The sequence below is a fragment of the Mytilus californianus genome, unplaced genomic scaffold (genome assembly GCF_021869535.1).
Source record: "Mytilus californianus isolate M0D057914Y unplaced genomic scaffold, xbMytCali1.0.p SCAF_20, whole genome shotgun sequence".
Taxonomy (NCBI): domain Eukaryota; kingdom Metazoa; phylum Mollusca; class Bivalvia; order Mytilida; family Mytilidae; genus Mytilus; species Mytilus californianus.
Window position 1 is genome coordinate 10707565 of NW_026262669.1, and position 20834 is coordinate 10728398.

Genomic DNA, 20834 nt, shown 5'->3' on the forward strand with positions numbered 1-20834 from the left:
TTAAAACTATGATGAATACAAGATAAGTTTATAATACAGAGATGCTTTGGTAAAGTATAATTTAATTTTTTTTTTAAATATGGTTGAAGTAGAAAAAAGAATAGGAAAAAAAATATGACATTCCATTTTCAAAAGTAGTTTCCAGTATTAAATAAATCCTTGTTATAAGTTCTTTTACCCAATTTTCAATTTACAAATATATCTTAAGGTCAACCTAGATGTTCGCCGAGGTTTCAAAAAATTGTATCTTATCTGCAGGAATATGACGACTACGTGCATAATTATAAATTATATCTGATCCGAGATCTGATCTGCACAAATGACTATACTCATACTTGCGGGGACAGTGAATAATTACAGCTACAATACTGTTTACACTAAATTAGCATATATCTATAAGCAATCAATAAATGAAAATCATATACTTACTTTGCACTTCTTAGAGCAACTGTTAACTAAGTATTTATATCAAGCGTGGTAGAAATTGTTGTTGTTATCAAATTGGCGCAAGTAAATTCGACATGTCGGCCTCATACGCATGAGCCAATTAAAGAAAAATCACTTTCGCGTAATTGAAATATTTACCGCGAAAATTTAAAAAAAGTTAATTCATTCGGTTTACTCATGTTTATTTGAAGATTTATATATATTAGCAACAGTAATCATTGAACTTATTCAAAAACATCAGTAAACCAATATAAATAAAAAGTGATTATTTAAACAAAAAGGAAATATTTGTCAAAACATTGTTGGAGAGGATATTTAAGGAAAAGCCCACTGAAGATCTATGCCTGTCTTGGGGTTACTATAGCAATAAAAAAGTCAACAAAAAAGAAAAAGAAATATAAAAAACAATACGAAAAACAATACCATATAGTGAATTCCAATTTATTAACAGTTTAACTATTTCCCGCAAATTTGTATATATCTCACAACCGAAAAGTATCACGAAAATAATTCGCACTTCTTCTTCTATCATCTGTCTCAAATTGACCATTCATATAATATCATTCCCCAAAGTTGGTTCAATCTCATCTGGATTGAAATTTCGGTCGACAATTAAAGTAATCAACCTTAAATAAACCTTTTATCAACGTTATATTTTCAACCTATTTAAAACGTTGAAAGCATCAACTTAAATTCAATGTTGATTCAACGTTGACAATTCAACGTTGATACTTTTAACCAAAAATCAACGTTGATTCAACGACGTGATTTAAACGTTGATATGATTGACCTTAATACAACGTTGTTTTTACGTTGATCAACACTACAACCAAATTTCAACATATTTTCAACGTTGGATGCCTGCTGGGAAATTACGATCAGAATAGGGAATTTGCCCAGATCTGACTATATTAATTTGGAGAACCTTCAATATAGGGAGCGTAGACAAAAACTGTTACTAGAACCTGAAGTGGTTAAATGAATTTCAATCAGGATAGGGAATTTGCCCAGAACAAACTGTGTTTATTTGGATAACGTTCCATACAGGGAGCGTAGACCAAAATTGTTACTAGAACCTACGGTGGTACATGAATTACAATCAGAATGGGGAATTTGACCTAATCTGACTATGTTTATTTGGATAACGTTCCCTACACGGAACGTAGACCATTATTTTTACTAGAACCTTGAATGGTTAAATGAATTACAATCAGAACATGGAATTTGCCCAGAACTGATTATGTTTATTTGTATAACCTTCCATTTAGGGAGCATATATACCATAATTGAATATAGAAACTTAAGTGGTTGATTTAACACACATAAAATCAATTCGGGATTTTTGTCCAGTTCTATCGTTGACATCGTTCCATCTAGGCAACGTAGGTCTACCATTATTGTAACTATAACAACATGCAAGATTTTGGGTCTACAAGTTGCATGCTTTCTTAAACACAGATTTTGATCTTAGCTAAAAATCATGGTTATTTTTTATTTTTTTTTTTTGTTGCACATTGATATTTGTGATGAGCTCAGTCAATATGTACTCACGTTTTATAATATATTGAAAATGTGTCTGGAAATAGTCAAGAAAGATAAAAACACTGAAACAGAACAGAGTAGTTTGATGCTCAGAAATGTGTCAGTAGTTTAAACTTGAAAATACACAAAGTTTATTATTGTGTCCATATTTTTTAGAGGACAGTAAATCGTCAAAAAACAAACAAAAACAAAAACAAAAATCAACGCATGGTGGTTTTTTAACGAATTAAAATTTACAATATCACTTTTCTTTTCCCAAATAATAATGGGAAATTAGAAAATGAATACAGAAAAAGCATGATTGATACAAAATTCATTAAAAATGCCCCACATGAGCGCGGAGATTGAAGTAGTTTACAAGATTTGACAAGGAACTATCCAATGCATATCTTTATAATCTTCATTTACCAATCTTTACAAGACGCAGGGTAAAGAAGAGGTCTCTTTGTGGACATATATTTGTTCCGCATAATACTTGTCCCCCCTGGAACAAAACTATGGATAATAAAAGTTCTTGGGAACAAACATTACATAATATTATTTCTACCTTCATAAGATATTTTACTGGAACTAAAACATCATATGGTCTCATAATATTTGTTCCTTTAAAGAAAGAGTGTCATTTAATTTTTTACACCTGATTACATCTTAATTAATGTTCACCTCACATGACATTTACCTGTACATGAAGTACATGAAAAGAATGGAGTCTGAGGAATACAACAGTATTTTTGCATATTTAAACGATGGCTCTTATTCTAAACAAGGTAAGAATATATATTTTTAATATTTTATTACTGCATGCTCCACTGTGACTTACTTAACTAAATGGTCCGTACCAATGAAGAAAGTTTAGCTTATACTTTAGTCAAGCATGAAGTTAGCCACAAATTTCAGATGAAAATGCCTGTACTTTATTATTGGAAATTCACTTACATACATTTGTAGCTAGAAATAATTTTGGATATTGTAGTAGATATTCCTAGAACTTTGATCATATAATAAATATTTCTAGAACATTAATTATCTAATAACCATGATAACTATTCCTGGAACATTTATAATATAGCTAAAATTCTATATGCCTGGAACTTTTATAACATAACAAATATTCCTAGAACTTTTATAATATAACAAATATTCCTGGAACTTTTTATAATATAACAAAATTTCCTGGAACTTTTATTATATAAAGCATTGTTCATAATATTTATTTCAAAGAACTTGTAGCATATAACAAAAGTTCTATTGGGAACTTTCCATATATTTTATCCTTTGTGAAGGAAATTTTCTTATAGCATTGGATAAAATATTATATAAGGAAAGTTCCCAATGGAACTTTTGTTATATGCTAAAAGGTCTTTGGAATTAATATTATGAGGAACTTATATTCTGTCACATCTTTGCTACAGTGTACCAATACAAAATTTATATAATTTTAGATTGAACTTGTGCTCAAATTTAAGCATCTGTAGAGGCAGTCTGTCTAAGATCAAAATACTCAAGAAAAGCAGTTTATTTAAATGACTGGTTAATAGTTATAATATAACTAAATCAATAGTTTATATAATAAGTAGTGCAAGCAATATCTATATTTACAAGTGTCACTGTTTATTTTTTCCCCCATCATCAACAAGGAAAAAATCCTAGTCTTGTCAAAGTCAAGTTGTGACTTATCTACATGTAGGACAGTTTTTCAAATAGATTGGGTGTGATTTCCCTCCACAATTGAGGATTTTCACATTTCATAATGGTCAGGCAATTGTCCGACAGCATTTCTTAATTCTTTTTATGCATTACAAGAATAATATTAAATATCTAGCACAGAGTTGGTCTCTTATGCAAGAATATACTAGACAAATGTGATTACTAACAGTAGTTTGAATTTTGAATCAATTTTGATTTAAAGATGTGATTATAAAAATCCCATTTACTTTGTATCTCAAATCTTGTCTAAATTTGAATAATTCAAAATTCTTGTGAGTGATTTTTAGTTTAACAAATGACAGTGTTGAAGTCACAAAAATACTTCCAAATGTGTTTTGGTTGGTATATAGGGTACCAAATCTATCTGAATGTATAGAATTTAGATCAGATGAATTGAGAAATGAAATGAGTATTTCTGATTGTGAAACCATTTCTGAAACAATTAAAAACACTTTAAACAGTACAAGTGTTTTTTTATAATGTCAAACGGTTGTTTTCTTTAAATATAGAACTATATAATTTATTTGGCAATTCGCATGTCAGTTTTCTGATTGTGAAATCTTTTCTGAAACAAAAAACAATCATCAAGAGCAACAGTACAAGAGTTGTTCAATATGTCAAACTTTTGTTTCTTTAAATTTGGAACTGTGCATGGCAATTTGTAATTCAAAACAAATTTACTCATAAAAGTTCACACTTTTAGAAAAATTACCATTGTGTGAGATTAACAGAGATTTCATAGTTTGTGAAAATCATCTGTCCACACTATTTTTTGGATATTAGGACAAATGATTTTGACTTGTAGATCAGCATCCAAATGCTCTATTGGAGCATTAATGATACCATTGGAAAACATGTATACTTAAACATTTCCACTGTTTTGTCCATATCTTTATTTTTACACTAGCTAGTAGTGTAGTACGAAATACATAGATAATGATTGTTCATTGCTGGACTGGTAGGCATTGTATTCAAAGGTTCTACCACTCTCATAGAAATTTCTATCAGACTTTTAAATTTTAGTCGGGTAGAAAATTGTCATGTAATTCCTAAAATGCAGGACTTCTCTTGACAAAAAGATTTTCATTCTAAATCTGTTAGATATCAACAAGAGTAGTACATCTAGAAGAATAAGTACACAAAGTTGTATAGATTGATCCATATTTAGCATACTCATGAAACAACTTTTCTTTGAGTCTTTATTACAGTTTTTTGTTAGTACTGTTTAGAACAGTGATTTACATAGTATATTTGAATTAATTATAATTCTTTGAAAGAAAAAGGCTTATTTTGAAAGATATTGATAATGATTAGGTTATCCAAAGATAATCACCGATCATATATTATCTGTTATTATTTATAGAATAACTAATCGAAGAATTCAAATATCGAAAAATATTCAACGAGTGACCGAACAACACATTAATTCACGAATGCACGTAGCGCATGAGTTAATTATCAGTGTTGTTCGGTCACGAGTTGAATATTTTTCGATATTTGAATTCTTTGATTTGTTATTCTTTTTATTACATTGGCAAATGGCTTTTTTAATGAAATTAATGTAGAAAATGTAAGGAACTATTTCTTTTTTCTACGCATTCACAAATTGTTTTGATCCGACGTTATCGACGTCTTGACAACGCCTATTGTTGTATGACGTCAGAGAGTGAAATACCCACGTTTATTTCACATGTGAAATTATCGGTTTTTATTTGACTGGGAAATCAATGTAATTCATTGCTACCAATGTAATAAATCAAAATAATAGAGAAAAAAAGAAAATTTAGAGAGAAGCTAAATGTTTTCGAGTAAACTAAAGTTTGGAAAACTAATATTTCAAAGTTGAAAAGTAATATGATAAAGGCAGGATGCTTCGAAAATCAGATACTTAGGTTTGATTAGTTCTTGTCGATTTGTACAAGCAATAAGAAAGAACAACCTATTCACATGACAAATTAAAAACAAATTTACTGTTGCAATATTACAACACATTTAGGTTATAACGAAGGAGCTTTAATAAAATAATTTCTATACTGCAGATTATTTATCCAAGTCTAATTTTATCATTTTTATTGCATATTTTATTAATGCAAGTTGCAAAGTTTTGCCATAAAGTTTGGTTGATAGATATACAGTCATACAACATGGTTTTATTGTGTAATAAATGTAAATTTTGTAATTTCAGTTTTGACTACTTATAGTATTAACAAAATTTAGTGGAGTTATTTTTCAAACAATTTGACACAGTTTTTATATGTTATAAATTGTATATGTATGAGAGAATTTATCCTCCACCAAAATGAGACACTGCTTGGTAATCAGTGAATATTCTATATAATATAAATGTAATTTCATGGTAAGTATATTTAACCAAATTCATATAAAATGGTTATTTTTGAAATCTCAAGAAGAGATTTTATATGAATTTATAGGGTTAAATATACTTACCACAATCCGCCACCATCATTGAATTGAAAATGGAAACGGGGCATCATGTATCATTTGTGAAGTTGATACGGAATATTTATCAACAAGGGTTTGGTGTCTGCTGATGAATTTTGTAGAAAAAGGACGAGACGTTCTTTGACATAACCCTAGTTCATCAACGTTCCTTGACATAACCCTATTTCATCAACGTTCTGCTCAGAAACTGGTGATGATTTATAAGGTCTGAGTAGCAGCTGCAAGCTCTTGAATACTGAATGAGTTGGGAAATGTATATTCCATATGCAGGTGAAGTTGGTATATTGCTGCTAAGTGGAGGACATTTATAATTTCAAATTAAAATAGTCTCGTTTGTCATAGATTCAGGTACTGAGATGACCACGTATGTAAAATTCGAGGTATACGTCTAAAAATGAGGCGGAGGAAGCCGTGTCTGTTGTATCGTTAATTTATAGTTCTGGTGGAAAATACCTTTAAACTTTTGTGCTAAAATGAACAACCCATTCTAATGTACGGATAAAAATGTGTAGTACCAAAGTGTGTCTTTTTATTTCGATATTTTTCAAACATTTTTGCAGAAATGGGACAAGCAGAATCAAAAGAGGTGATAGAAGATGGTAAATTTGAAAAACTGAAGCAGATAGCAACAAGACAAGGACAGCTGCAGTTTCACAGTATCTTAAGGATAATGTGAATCAATGGAAAGAAGAAAAAGTAATTTTTGCCGTTACTGGGAGGTCCGCTACAGGAAAATCAACGTTTATTAATAAAATCAGAGATGTCCAACCATCTGATCCAGGATTCGCCAAATCTGGAAGTGGAAACACTACCAAAGAACTAACAGCTTACCAGAATCCACAGAATAAGAGAATAGAATTCTATGACCTACCAGGAGTAGGAACAATGGAATTTCCAAAAGAAACGTACGTTTCGAAAATGAAATTAAAGGAATACGATTACTTTTTCATATTTTTCGACAAAGTTTTAAGTGAAGATGACTATTTCCTGGTCTGCATGCTAATAGACTTGAAAAAGTCATTCTGTTTAGTGAGGTCAAAAATTGATGACGATTTGAGAAATGCGGAAGATGACGGTAAGAGAGAGGAAGAAGTAATTCCAGGAATCAGAAAACAAATTAACGAACAGATATCACGTTATGAACATCTGAAGAATTCCGATGCAATTTTCCTTATGTCTAGCAAAAGGAAAGACATAGGGGATTGGGAAAATTTGTTGCACCATATCGAAAAATGTTTGCCACCTCCTAAATTTGAAACGTTTATGTATTCACTGCCCACGCTTACGGAAAATGTGATAGATTTAAAGTACCAAACATTGAGGAAACGCATAAAACTGGCTACATTAGCTGCTGCTTGCATAGCAGCAGCTCCAGTACCCGGATTAGACGTTGTTGCAAATCTAGCATTATTAGTAGAAGAAGTTGTACATTATATTAATGTTTTTGGCCTCTCAAAAGAAAGGCTAGAGGCTTTGGATGGGTTGAATCGTAAAAAATTTAATTGCGCTAGTTTTCATATTCAGGATATTCCTGGTATGGATTTGGCAAAAGTCATTATTGCCCAATTAGGAAAATATATAGCAATATTTACAATAGAATCTGTAGCTGACATATTCCTACCTATAATCGGATCAATTGTTTCTGCAGGGACATCGGCAGTTTTTACGTATTGCTACCTTAGTCGTACTCTTGACAATTTTAGAGATGACGCTCGTATAGTTTATAGATTTATCATGGAAAAACAGGATATCAAAGTCTAAAAGTGTTTACATAAACCGAATGTTGTACTAGATTTATATTCACATGTATAATTAGTCAAGATTTGAATGTTGTTAAACATGTGTGCTTATTGAACCATACAATGTTAGTTTTGAGTTAATGTAGTTGCTGCGATAACAGTCCTGTCATCTATAGTAATTTTAATTTCCAATAACATGTTTGTCATTTTGTTATATCGGGCCTTTTAATTGTTTACTGTAAAATGTAATGACGATATTTGTTTTTCTCATTGTTGAAGGCCATACGGTAGCATATACTTGCTTAGATTCAGTTCCTCTATTTCATTTGATCTCTGGTTGATAGTTATCTCATGATAAACATCCCATTCTCATCTTTTTTTCCTATTGTAATCAAATTTTGTGACTATCATAACAATCGAAGAATGAATATTATAATACTGACTGCTTACTACTTTGTCAAGTGATCATGGTGGATGGAATTTATTCCAGTATGTCATGATGAAATCCAAACGTATATGGTCAGCATCCAGTGGCAAATAATTTACCCATGTTCAAGACAATAACACGTTAAAAGTATATTCAATAGGTAGGTCCTGTAATAGGGTGGGCTGAGGTGAAAGGCGAAAGATTTGGACTGCCACTGGTAAATGTGTGTAAAGTGGATAGGGATAGAAATCTACAGACCATCATAGAGTTGTGACAAGAGTTCACCATGCAGAGAGTGTGGCACTCTATATAAAGAGGCATTGAATTTAACGTTCCCATCATGGTCGGACGTTGCTACGAATGTATTCAGCTTGCACAACCAAACGAACGCCCCATTTTACCAAGTGTTACTGTCGGTCAGAAGAATATAAAGAGTGATCATACTTCTATTCCCCAGTCACCCTTGAAGTGATAATTCAAACAACATACATTACAAAGATTTATAATTTATTGAGTTTTAATATAGAAGAATAAGGGTTAATATCAGTGAAAAATCGAAACGATAACATAAGCCATGTTTCTCGTAGTCAAGTAAGTAACACGGGGTTAAGCCTTTGACAAAATATATGACAAGAACGAAAAGGAAAACTAACTTAATTTCTATTTCACAAATATTTCTTTCATAAGTTTGGTATAACTTAAATGTTGAAGTCGTATTTTGGTAATTCAAAAATTTCATTCCAAAATAAGCCATTGTTTTTTTCTTCCTGTCTAAAAAGTAACATGACATATATCAAAGACATATGGAATGATGAAACCAACGAATTTTACAGTTGTTGTTCTATATTTGAAAAACTTGTGGATAAAAGAAACTGTATATCGGAATTTTCAAGAGTTAAAAGTTCAATACCAATCGACTTCTTACAAATTTTAGAAATTGATTATGAAATTAATGAAAAAACAAACATAGAATTGAAACTTTCTGATGAAATGTTCATATTAGATAGAAATGACAAAAAAATCAAACCTAAAGAATTGAAACTCAAGTATATTCGAGACACGATTAATAAAAATATATATCAAAAATGTCAAAACAAATGGCAAGAAATTTTTGGGCACGAAATTAATTGGAAAATAGTATGGGACAATCTGAAAAAAGTTAATATCACCAATAAAATAAAAGAATATCAATGGAAATGCATCCACAATATCATATATACGGAAAGTAGACTTAAAAAAAATCCAATTGTCAAACGGAAAATGTCGTATTTGCCAAACAGTCAATAATACTGAAAATTTGCAACATTTATTTTTCGATTGCAATACAACCAAAATAATCATTAGTGAAATCAAAGATATTTTCACATTATGGAATGTTCAATTAGATAATGAAAATTTAAAACATTTTATGCTTTTGGGAGATAGCAGTGGTCAATCGAACCACACTTTACTTGTAAATCTCTTTTTTATTTTGACAAAATGGTCCTTGTGGAAAATAAGAAACAAAATAAAATATGATGGGATAATAATGTCATCTACAGATATTTTGAATCTTTGGAAATCATACATGATAACCCATCTGAAATCTGTACCCTGTTATTTATCTAATAATACAATAGACAAAGAAAAAATAAACACATTAATTAATTTTATATGATAATTACAAACCTTGGAGGATATAACAGTCACGATGTCATGTGGTCTGCCGTTTATGTCTCTTTAATTTGTATTAGGTAATCCATGGTTTAGAGGTGCACTCGATTATGTTATAATGTTATATCATTTATTACTAGTATTACATTCTAGAAAGATGTTCTTTTTCATTCATTGTCATATAATAGAATAATAAGTATTATTATACATGTACTACTTTTTCTGGTAATACAGTGCACTTTTTTCAGCCTCCTGCTTCCCGGACAGTTGTTTTTTTTTTATTGTAAACGGGAATCCCCAGTTTGCATCCTGGGCAACTGGGGAAGTTGTAAACAGGAACTTTTTGGAATAAACAAGTGTCTATTTAGAAAAAAAAAAAAAAATGTTGAAGTCGTTCAATAAAACGTACAATAAATACCTCGTATTCCCTACCATGCATCACATGTTTTATTTCAACAAAAGAATTGATACTGATATTTGTTTTGCATTTGTAGCTGGAATAAATAATATGCATAACATATGAATATATGAATATAAATATTCATATAAATCCAAAATAAGAACTGTTGTATTGTTAAAGCATACTGGGAAATCTTGTCAATATAGTATGAATAACACCTTCCCGTAGTGTAAACATGAAATGCTTGTCTCTAATCATTGAATAAATATGTTTCTGTATATTTTTCTTTTTGTATTATGGTATTTTGTATTTATATGATGTAGTTGTCAGCTGGTACGCTTCCTGCATTGGTATTTACACCAATAAAATTATTTGATTTGATTCATGTATGGATACTGTTAAAATGACCTTCAAAACACCCTTAATTTTCTAAAAGTAGAAACAAGCAGAGTTGGACGATACATTACATCTGCATGTATACAATGAATATTTGTCTGTGATTGGTTCATTTTCTGTAAATTTCTGTATTATAAAATTGTGAATTGTTCGAAACACTAATGGTTTCTACCCTTGGGCATAGATTGCCTTAAATGTTTTGTATGATATTTTGGTTCTCAATGCTGTTCAACTTTGTTTTTGAGATGTCTTTCCAATTGTGTTTGATTGGCATGTCACTGAGGAGTCCTGTATAGATAAAACGCGCGTACCAAACTATAAGCCTGGTTACCTCTTATGAGTTTCTGCATTAAAAGGAATATATAGCATCCATCTGAAATGATTCAATACTGTACTTTTAAAGGGGCACTAGCTACGAGATATATAAAAAATCTGAAATATGATTTTTTTTTGTTCAATCATTAATAAAAGTAGAATAGTGAAATAATAATTCGCTTTTAGCAGTCAGTATGGTTCAATTTTGTCAAAATAAGCTAAAAAACATTGATGATGAATTATTCACTTGCAAGTGAAAAAATTCGACCTCATTGAATCCGTATTCATGTGAACTTCAATTTAACCCCTTGGCTAGATATAGATAATGAATGCATTGTGCGTGTTGAGTTATTTAAAGGAAAAGAATGTCAACATTGAAAGTGAAACAAAGGTAAATCATTTGATTGACTCATTCGATCCACAAAAATCATTCGTATACAGGTAAAAAAGATGATTAACATATATTTTTAATCTATAGTATGAAATTAAACAGACCTAGAAAAATCCAATTGCACGAGTTTCAATATCTATTTATATCTATATTTATGTTTATATCGCTTATATGGCCATCGGATGTGTTCGCAGGTCAACTCGATAGTTAATTAAATGGCGCCTAGACTAAAATACACACGAAACGAAGCTACATATTCTCGAGCCCATGCCCTGTAAATTGTTTATTTTAGACTTTTTATAATTTGGATAAATGTTTTACATTTTTATAAATCAAATATGAGAATTTGAGTCAAATCGGTGAACATGAATTTGACAGCTAGTGCCCCTTTAATATGACCGAATGTCTTGTTTTAACTTTATATTAGAAATTATATATATTGTGTCTTTCCGTACTAGTAATGACGCTGCTATTACTCTGCTCTGATATATAGTTATTGATTTTAACTTGTATGGTTGGATTATTTCTGTCAGTAGACTTAGGCGCTTTGAGCTTGTTATCAATTAATGAGCATTCTTTGGTACGGAATTGTTATCATTTGTTTATCATAATTTTAGTTTTTTTCTTGTTTTTTGTTATCTTTAATAATTTAAGTATAAGTGTTTTCTTCTGAACTGATTTTAATTGTATTGTTTCTTATCATTTAATTTGTCAACCGTCTTGGATACATCTATCAAGTTGTAAATGGCTTTGCACTAACTCTCATTAACTGCAAGTGCTCTAAGATCAGTACTTTTTTACTTATAGCTTTTTGTATTTGTTAGTTGTTTTTGTGCTTGTTCGTGCCGAGCTGATCATATATGTTATTCGTAAATTATTTCATTAATATATAGGCCGTTTGTTTTCCTGTTTGAATTGTTCGATTTATTTTAGTCGGGGCCTTTGGTTTTGTCGTTGTAGAATGGCGTACGATGGCCTATAATTGCTTACTACCACTTCATTTGAACTTTGGTGGATAGTTGTCTCAATGACAATCATTCTGCATTTCCTTATCTTTATTTGATAAATCAAGTCGTCTTTAACTGATTTTTTATGGTTTTCTTTATGTTTTGTTTTTACAATAATAGCCAAGGTTAGGCATGAGTTTGACTGTCCCTCTGGTATCTTTCGTCCCTCTTTTAGGGTTGGTCAAGCTAAAGCAACATGTTTGATAGCAACACATCTGTATGCGCTTGTTCTAGATCAAGTGTCTGTAATTAAGTGGTTTCCGTTTATAGCTATCTGTTATTTTTGTTTTTGTTTCCACTTAAAACGCGTCAATGTCTTTTTGTATGAAACTTTTTTCTATTTTAACACTGCCATATAAGCGGGAGGTTTGGCTTACCATAAAACCAGGTTCAACCCATCATATTTTCTTTAAATGTCCTGTACCAAGTCAGGAATATGGCAGTTGTGATCAAATAGTCCGTTTCTACACATGTATGTTGGCGTTTGTTTTTGTTGCAGTTCAGTGTTTCTGTTGTTCTGTTATTTTCCTCTTATAGTTGATGTTTTTCCCTCTGTTTTGGTTTGTGACCCGGATTTGTTTTCTCTTAATCGATTTATGACTATTGAACAGCGGTATACTACTGTTGCCTTTGTTTGCCATGTCTATAGTTTATTAAACGGTATGGATTTTGCTCTATCGCTTGATACGTTGACTTAAAGTTGCTCACATCCGGGTTATTATGTCTCAGTTCATAAAATTGAGAATGGAAATGGGGAATGTGTCAAAGAGACAACAACCCGACCAAAGAGCAGAAAACAGCCAAAGGCCACCAATGGGTCTTCAACACAGCGAGAAAATCCCGCACCCGGAGGCGGGCTTCAGCTGGCCCCTAAACAAAAAATGTACACTAGTTCAGTGAAAATTGACGTCACAATAAACTCCGAAACATACAAATAAAATTAAATTAAAAAACATACAAGACTAACAAATTCCAGAGGCTACTGACTTGGGACAGGCGCAAACATGCGGCGGGGTTAACCATGTTAAGTGAGATCTCAACCCTCCCCCTATAACTCTAGCCAATGTAGATAGGTTGTTTAAGTGGAAATTATGCTACATCTTATTACTTTTGAATAGATCGAGATAAATAATGTAAGATGTTGGAGGTTTTTAAATCTAAAAAAAAAGCTAGTTTATCTTCGAAACGTGTTCATCGTTCGCAAAACGGAAATACAAAAGTTTTAAAAATTGCATTTGTTATACTTGTAACGTCTTCTTCTGTCAGTAATAGTCTTCTCGCAATTTGCAGATTTGATTCAGTTCATATCGACAAAGTTTCCATTACTAACGACACGGGTCTTCTTTGTCCCGTCTTGATTATTGATTAAAAAGAGTCAAAAGGAAACAAAATGGACATTTTAAATTCGTAAGTGATTATGATAGGTTTCATAGATAAAGCCGTATACGAAAAATTAATTGGGAAATTATACAATAACGACGAAGAAACAATACTGGTTAACAATGTTATCGAAAATAACGCCATTTCAGGGACAAATGTGTAAATGAGTCTTTAACAAGATATTGAGGAACACTAGCTAGTGAAATAGTCATTAAGAAATAACCATAATTACCAAGGTTAGGTCAAATCTATCAAAACAAAGTGAAAGCTCGTGATGTAAGCGTCAATATAATAGATGTGTTATAGAGGTTAAACGATCCGATCAAACAAACGATGCCACTACATTCTTCCGATGCCAGACGTTAAATTGATGCTCTATTTACAAGGGCGATGTTAATAGTTGTTATGTACAGCGAGACACTAAAGGTTAACACCACTGAAGCACAGTGTCGGTGATACAGCTGACATTTACAAAAAAGTAAGAGATGCCTTATACAAAGAGCATAATTGAGAAGAAAACACGACAAATGTGTAAACTGATAATAAGCTTGTCTCTCTTTGAAAACATTTATGTCTGGCATCACAGGGTCATCGCGAGTACGTACTTTCAATTCGGAATCTTGTGTTGTTGTCAATTTGTAAGTTTGTTATATATATAGTACCACTCCACTCAGATGAGTCTTGACACTTTGTTGATTAATTCTATAAGTATGTGAGTTCGTGATCTAGTGGTTAAGACCGATGGCTACAGTGCTGAAGGTCCCAAGTTCGATTCTCACTCGGGGTGCTAAAAATATCAGTACATCAGAAGGGTGATTTTCACCCTCTCATACACATCTCTGGTACCCAGACCGGAGTTTAAACTAGAATGGGTACTTCGGGGGCCTCGGTTGGTCAAAGTTGCTCCCGACTTTGACCTGGAGATCAATCTGTGGATATCTCTTCGGTTTGTCTGTTTCCGCCGAGCAGCCCGATGGTTCTCTCCGAGTACTTCGGCTTCCTCCACCATAAACAGATTTGCCTGGTGTCCTAACACTCCCTGGTGTTGGGGTGGGGATTGTCCTTGTAAATATTAAACATTGTAAATACGTTAGTGACACATCTCCATTAATCCCGATAGGGAGTGGACATGGATTCCACTGTACCCTCGCAGCTCTCGAGGGGTTCTTCGGATAACGGAGGAATTTACCAGTACATACATTTATTGTTGTAATTGTTAAACATATTTCCAGGTAATGGGGTAAAAGCGGTGTAAATTGGGGTCGATGTTGAGCACTCGCAAATCTATTAAAAACCGCCATATGGTGTATGTGTCTGTCCCCATTATAGGTCGTCGACGGATGATGTTTGCCATTGTTGATTTTAACATAACGCAGGTTTTCAGATAAAAAAAAAGTGTCAATTTTATATACTTACTAGAAATTTTGGTTTACTTTAATGACATCTTGATTTTCAAACTGAAAGATGCTTTCAAATCAAGAGCGATAAGCAGCGAATAGTTTTTATGGTAAAATCTAGAATGGTTATTTGAAATTCTAAACTTAATTATCGCTCTTCGAAACATATGTGTCATGTTTTTCAAAGTGTTTCTTACACAAATTAATACACTTTAATTTTCAAAACTAAGCTTGAAAATTTGTCTAGCGGTATTGGATATACTCATTGTTGAAGGCAGTGCGTTAACGTATAGCTGCTATAACTTCTACTTCATTTTGGTCTCTGTTGGAGACAATCGTACCATATATTCTCATTTTGATATTGAAAGTATGCAGTAAATCATGTGGAATTCTTTGTATAAGGAAGATTTCGAATGCATATCAAAGATGTTTAAGAATGATGACACACTTGTTATAAATCGAAAATACAGATTATTTTGCAAAACGTGCTATAAAACTATGTCAGAATCGTTTGGTAAAAACGTCATACAATAGACTGAATTGGGCTATATATATTGCATTGATACAGTTTAAAATTATTCAGTTGTACCGAAACACATGTTATCTGATATCTTTGTTAAAAGAAAAAGAAAAAAACAAACTACCAAACTCCAAGAAAAGTTCTAAACGGCAAGTCCCTTATCAAAATGGCAAAATCAAAAGCTCAACACATCAAAAGAATGGAAAACAACTGTCATATTCCTGACTTGGTACAGATATCCTTGAATTTGAAATCGTCTTTCTTTGTCAAAATCAGGGAAACGACCAAGATAAAAAAAAAACTGATCTATTTGTTTCGGTAGAATCCTTTGTCACAAATTCACATATATGTGATGCAAGTGCTAACTAAAATGCGGTATAAAGTGACAGGCTTTTATCAATATATCTGAAAGTGAAATTAAAAAACTTTGCAAAATGTTTTTTTTTTCTTTTTGTCTTTCAGAAGGTTTTGTATGAAATCTGCATTACATGAGTACAAAAACAAGACGGTCAGTACGGAGGTGAAATAAGTGTCTAAAGTTTGAAGTTGAAAAGCATTGAGGACCCAAAATTCAGAAAACTTTTTGCCAAATACAGCTATAATAGACTCCATATGTTGTCACATTGTTTGGTAACTGTCTTATTGCCTTATATTCTTTTGTCCATATGTGTTTCTAAGTCCTTAACATAGCATTGTCTTACTCTATAAAACTGATGGAAAATTCGTCATAAGATCTAAAGGGTACGGTACTAATCATGGTATATCATTCTTTGTATTTCTGTTTCTAAATGCATACAGATTTACTACAACATTAATGGTATCAATTTTACTTCACTAGCTGAAGAATCTAAATAAGATTCATCTGTTAGAATTTCTGAAATATTCATATTCATGTTGCAGAAATGGAGAAAGCTGAGTCGAAAGAGCTTAAAACAGACGATGAATGTGCAGACTTACGAGTGATTGCAGAAGGGCAAGGACCATCCGCAGTGTCTAAATATCGTCAAGAACAAAGCAGTCGATGGAAAAAGGAGGAAGCAGCATTTGCTATAAATGGTAGGTCTGCTACAGGAAAATCAACATTTATTAATAAAATGCACGATGTTAAACCTGGAGATATAGGATTCGCTAAATCTGGAAGTGGAAACACAACCAAAAAACCAACAGCTTACAAAAATCCACAGAATCAACGCATAGTATTCTACGACTTACCAGGAGTCGGAACAATGGAATTTCAAAAAGCAACATATGCTGAAGAAATTAAATTAAAGCTGTACGATTACTTCTTCATATTTTTTGACAAAGTTATAAGTGAGGATGACTATTTCCTGGTCTGCAAATTAGTAGAATTGAAAAAGTCGTTCTGTTTAGTAAGGTCAAAAATTGATGATGATTTGAGAAATGCGAAAGATGACGGTAAGAGAGAGGAAGAAGTAATTCCAGCAATTAGAGAACAAATTAAGGAACAGATGTCATGTGATGAGCAGCTGAAGAAATCTGATGCAATTTTCCTTATATCAAGCAAAAGGAAAGACATAGGGGACTGGAAAAAACTTTTAGGCCATATTGAATACTGCTTGGTATCTCCAAAATTTAAAACGTTTATATATTCTCTGCCAAGGCTTTTAGAAAAACGCCATTAACGTAAAGTACACAACTTTGCAGAATCGTTTAAAAGAAGAACCAGCTGTAGCTGCACTCCCACTGGTATCAACAGCTTTTCGTCTCGGATTAATAGTTCGAGAAGTTGTACATTATATTGAGGTTTTTGGAATTGATGAGAAGAAGCCGATGACGTCAGAGATGACGCTTTTATTGTTTATAGATATGTCCTTTTAAATTTTAAGCCTGGTATCTATGATGAGTTTATATCAAAAAGCAGCTTCACATCTGAAATTTACCGGAGGTTTTGTGAGCTCATCGATTGTCAGTCAAGATTGAAATCATGCTAAAAAAGTCACGAATTAAACCGTAATAGTTTAACTATAATAAAACAAAAACATTTGTTCAACGAACAACTAAAGGTCTTTCCACTCAAATAAAATGCTGATTTTAAAACTGCAATTTTTATTAGATATTTTTCATGAAATAATAAAGATTATAGATAACTTTTTTTTAATGTAACTTCCGGTTTCATATGACATATTTCTTCACATTGGTTCAAAAAATATATGCTGCTAAGTACTTTAACATGACGTAAATGTAAATCGTACCATATATTCTCATTTTGATATTGAAAGTATGCAGTAAATCATGTGGAATTTTTTTTATAAGGAAGGTTTCAAATGCATATCAAAGATGTTTAAGAATGATTACACACTTGTTATAAATCGCAAATACAGATTATTTTGCAAAACGTGCTATAAAACTATGTCAGAATCGTTTGGTTAAAAAGTCATACAATAGACTGAATTGGGCTATATATATTGCATTGATACAGTTTTAAATTATTCAGTTGTACCGAAACACATGTTATCTGATATCTTTGTAAAAAGAAAAATAACAAAACAAACTACCAAACTCCAAGAAAAGTTCTAAACGGCAAGTCCCTTATCAAAATGATAAAAATCAAAAGCTCAAAACATCAAACGAATGGAAAACAACTGTCATATTCCTGACTTAGTAAAGATATCCTTGAGTTTGAAATCGTCTTTCTTTGTCAAAATCAGGGAAACGATCAAGATGAAAAAAAAACTGATCTATTTGTTTCGGTAGAATCCCATGTCACAAATTCACATATATGTGATGCAAGTGCTAACTAAAATGCGGTTTAAAGTGACAGGCTTTTATCAATATATCTGAAAGTGAAATTAAAAAACTTTGCAAAATGTTTTTTTTTTCTTTTTGTCTTTGAGAAGGTTTTGTATGAAATCTGCATTACATGAGTACAAAAACAAGACGGTCAGTACGGAGGTGAAATAAGTGTCTAAAGTTTGAAGTTGAAAAGCATTGTGGATCCAAAATTCAGAAAAAGTTTTGCCAAATACAGCTATTATAGCCTCCATATGTTTTTCGTTTTGTTTGGTTGCTGTCTTATTGCCTTATATCCTTTTGTCCATATGTGTTTCTTAGTCCTTAACATAGCATTGTCATACTATATTTAAACTGATGGAAAATTCGTCATAAGATCTAAAGGGTACGGGACTAATCATGGTATATCATTCTTTCTATTTCTGTTTCTAAATGCATACAGTTGAAGACCCTACTGTGACCTTTAACGGTTTACTTTTATAAATTTTGACTTGGATGGAGAGTTGTCTCATTGGCACTCATACCACATCTTCTTATATCTATAGATTTACTACAACATTAATGGTATCAATTTTACTTCACTAGCTGAAGAATCTAAATAAGATTCATCTGTTAGAATTTCTGAAATATTCATATTCATGTTGCAGAAATGGGGAAAGCTGAGTCAAAAGAGCTTGAAACAGACGATGAATGTGCAGAATTACGAGTGATTGCAGAAGAGCAAGGACCATCCGCAGTGTCTAAATATCGTCAAGAACATAGCAGTCGATGGAAAAAGGAGGAAGCAGCATTTGCTATAACTGGTAGGTCTGCTACAGGAAAATCAACATTTATTAATAAAATGCACGATGTTAAACCTGGAGATATAGGATTCGCTAAATCTGGAAGTGGAAACACAACCAAAAAACCAACAGCTTACAAAAATCCACAGAATCAACGCATAGTATTCTACGACTTACCAGGAGTCGGAACAATGGAATTTCAAAAAGCAACATATGCTGAAGAAATTAAATTAAAGCTGTACGATTACTTCTTCATATTTTTTGACAAAGTTATAAGTGAGGATGACTATTTCCTGGTCTGCAAATTAGTAGAATTGAAAAAGTCGTTCTGTTTAGTAAGGTCAAAAATTGATGATGATTTGAGAAATGCGAAAGATGACGGTAAGAGAGAGGAAGAAGTAATTCCAGCAATTAGACAACAAATTAAGGAACAGATGTCATGTGATGAGCAGCTGAAGAAATCTGATGCAATTTTCCTTATATCAAGCAAAAGGAAAGACATAGGGGACTGGACAAAACTTTTAGGCCATATTGAATACTGCTTGGTATCTCCAAAATTTAAAACGTTTATGTATTCTCTGCCAAGGCTTTTAGAAAAACGCCATTAACGTAAAGTACACAACTTTGCAGAATCGTATAAAAGAAGAACTAGCTGTAGATGCACTCCCACTGGTATCAACAGCTTTTCGTCTCGGATTAATAGTTCGAGAAGTTGTACATTATATTGAAGTTTTTGGAATTGATGAGAAGAAGCCGATGACCTCAGAGATGACGCTTTTATTGTTTACAGATATGTCCTTTTAAATTTTAAGCCTGGTATCTATGATGAGTTTATATCAAAAAGCAGCTTCACATCTGAAATTTACCGGAGGTTGTGTTGAATTGGTTTTGTGAGCTCATCGATTGTCAGTCAAGATTGAAATCATGCTAAAAAAAAGTCACGAATTAAACCGTAATAGTTTAACTATAATAAAACAAAAACATTTGTTCAACGAACAATTAAAGTTCTTTCCACCCAAATTAAATGCTGATTTTAAAACTGCAATTTTTATAAGATATTTTTCATGAAATAATAAAGATTATAGATAACTTTTTTTTAATGTAACTTCCGGTTTCATATGACATATTTCTTCACATTGGTTCAAAAAATATATGCTGCTAAGTACTTTAACATGAAGTAAATGTAAAATAGTATTTACAAAAATACCGAATATAAGGTAAATTAAAAAAGGGTAAATCCATAACAACGGACAAAATCAAACGTTATACTTTATGAACCAACGCCCACTCGACGTTAAGCAATCAATAATCAATCAATCAACCAACGAAACAAATGAAAAACAATTGTCATATTCCTGACTTGGTAGAGACATTCTCCGATGAAAATGGTTTGTTTAACTTAGATTAATAGCTAGATAAAACTCGTAAAAGATTGCTACTTCTTGTTTACACAAAGTCACTTCCGGCTGGGCTTTTCAAGGTCATATTCCATTCAATTTAATCAAAATCTAGAACGC

General features: G+C 32.0%; 1 protein-coding gene across 2 annotated transcripts in view; it reads left to right on the top strand.

Moving 5' to 3' along the window:
- LOC127731777 (T-cell-specific guanine nucleotide triphosphate-binding protein 2-like) overlaps window positions 1-20389 on the top strand; it is a 37926-nt gene extending 17537 nt beyond the window's left edge. Inside the window, exons 2-3 of one of the 2 annotated variants that reach the window (XM_052240611.1) lie at window positions 16685-16840; window positions 19183-20389. In XM_052240611.1, the coding sequence (XP_052096571.1) occupies window positions 16687-16840; window positions 19183-19925 (897 nt within the window). In that variant the 5' untranslated portion in view covers window positions 16685-16686 and the 3' untranslated portion in view covers window positions 19926-20389. Of the gene's footprint in view, window positions 1-6719; window positions 8154-16684; window positions 16841-19182 lie in introns of those variants that run through there. The other variant, XR_007995753.1, reaches the window with a different exon arrangement.
- The last annotated feature ends 445 nt before the right edge of the window (window positions 20390-20834 follow it).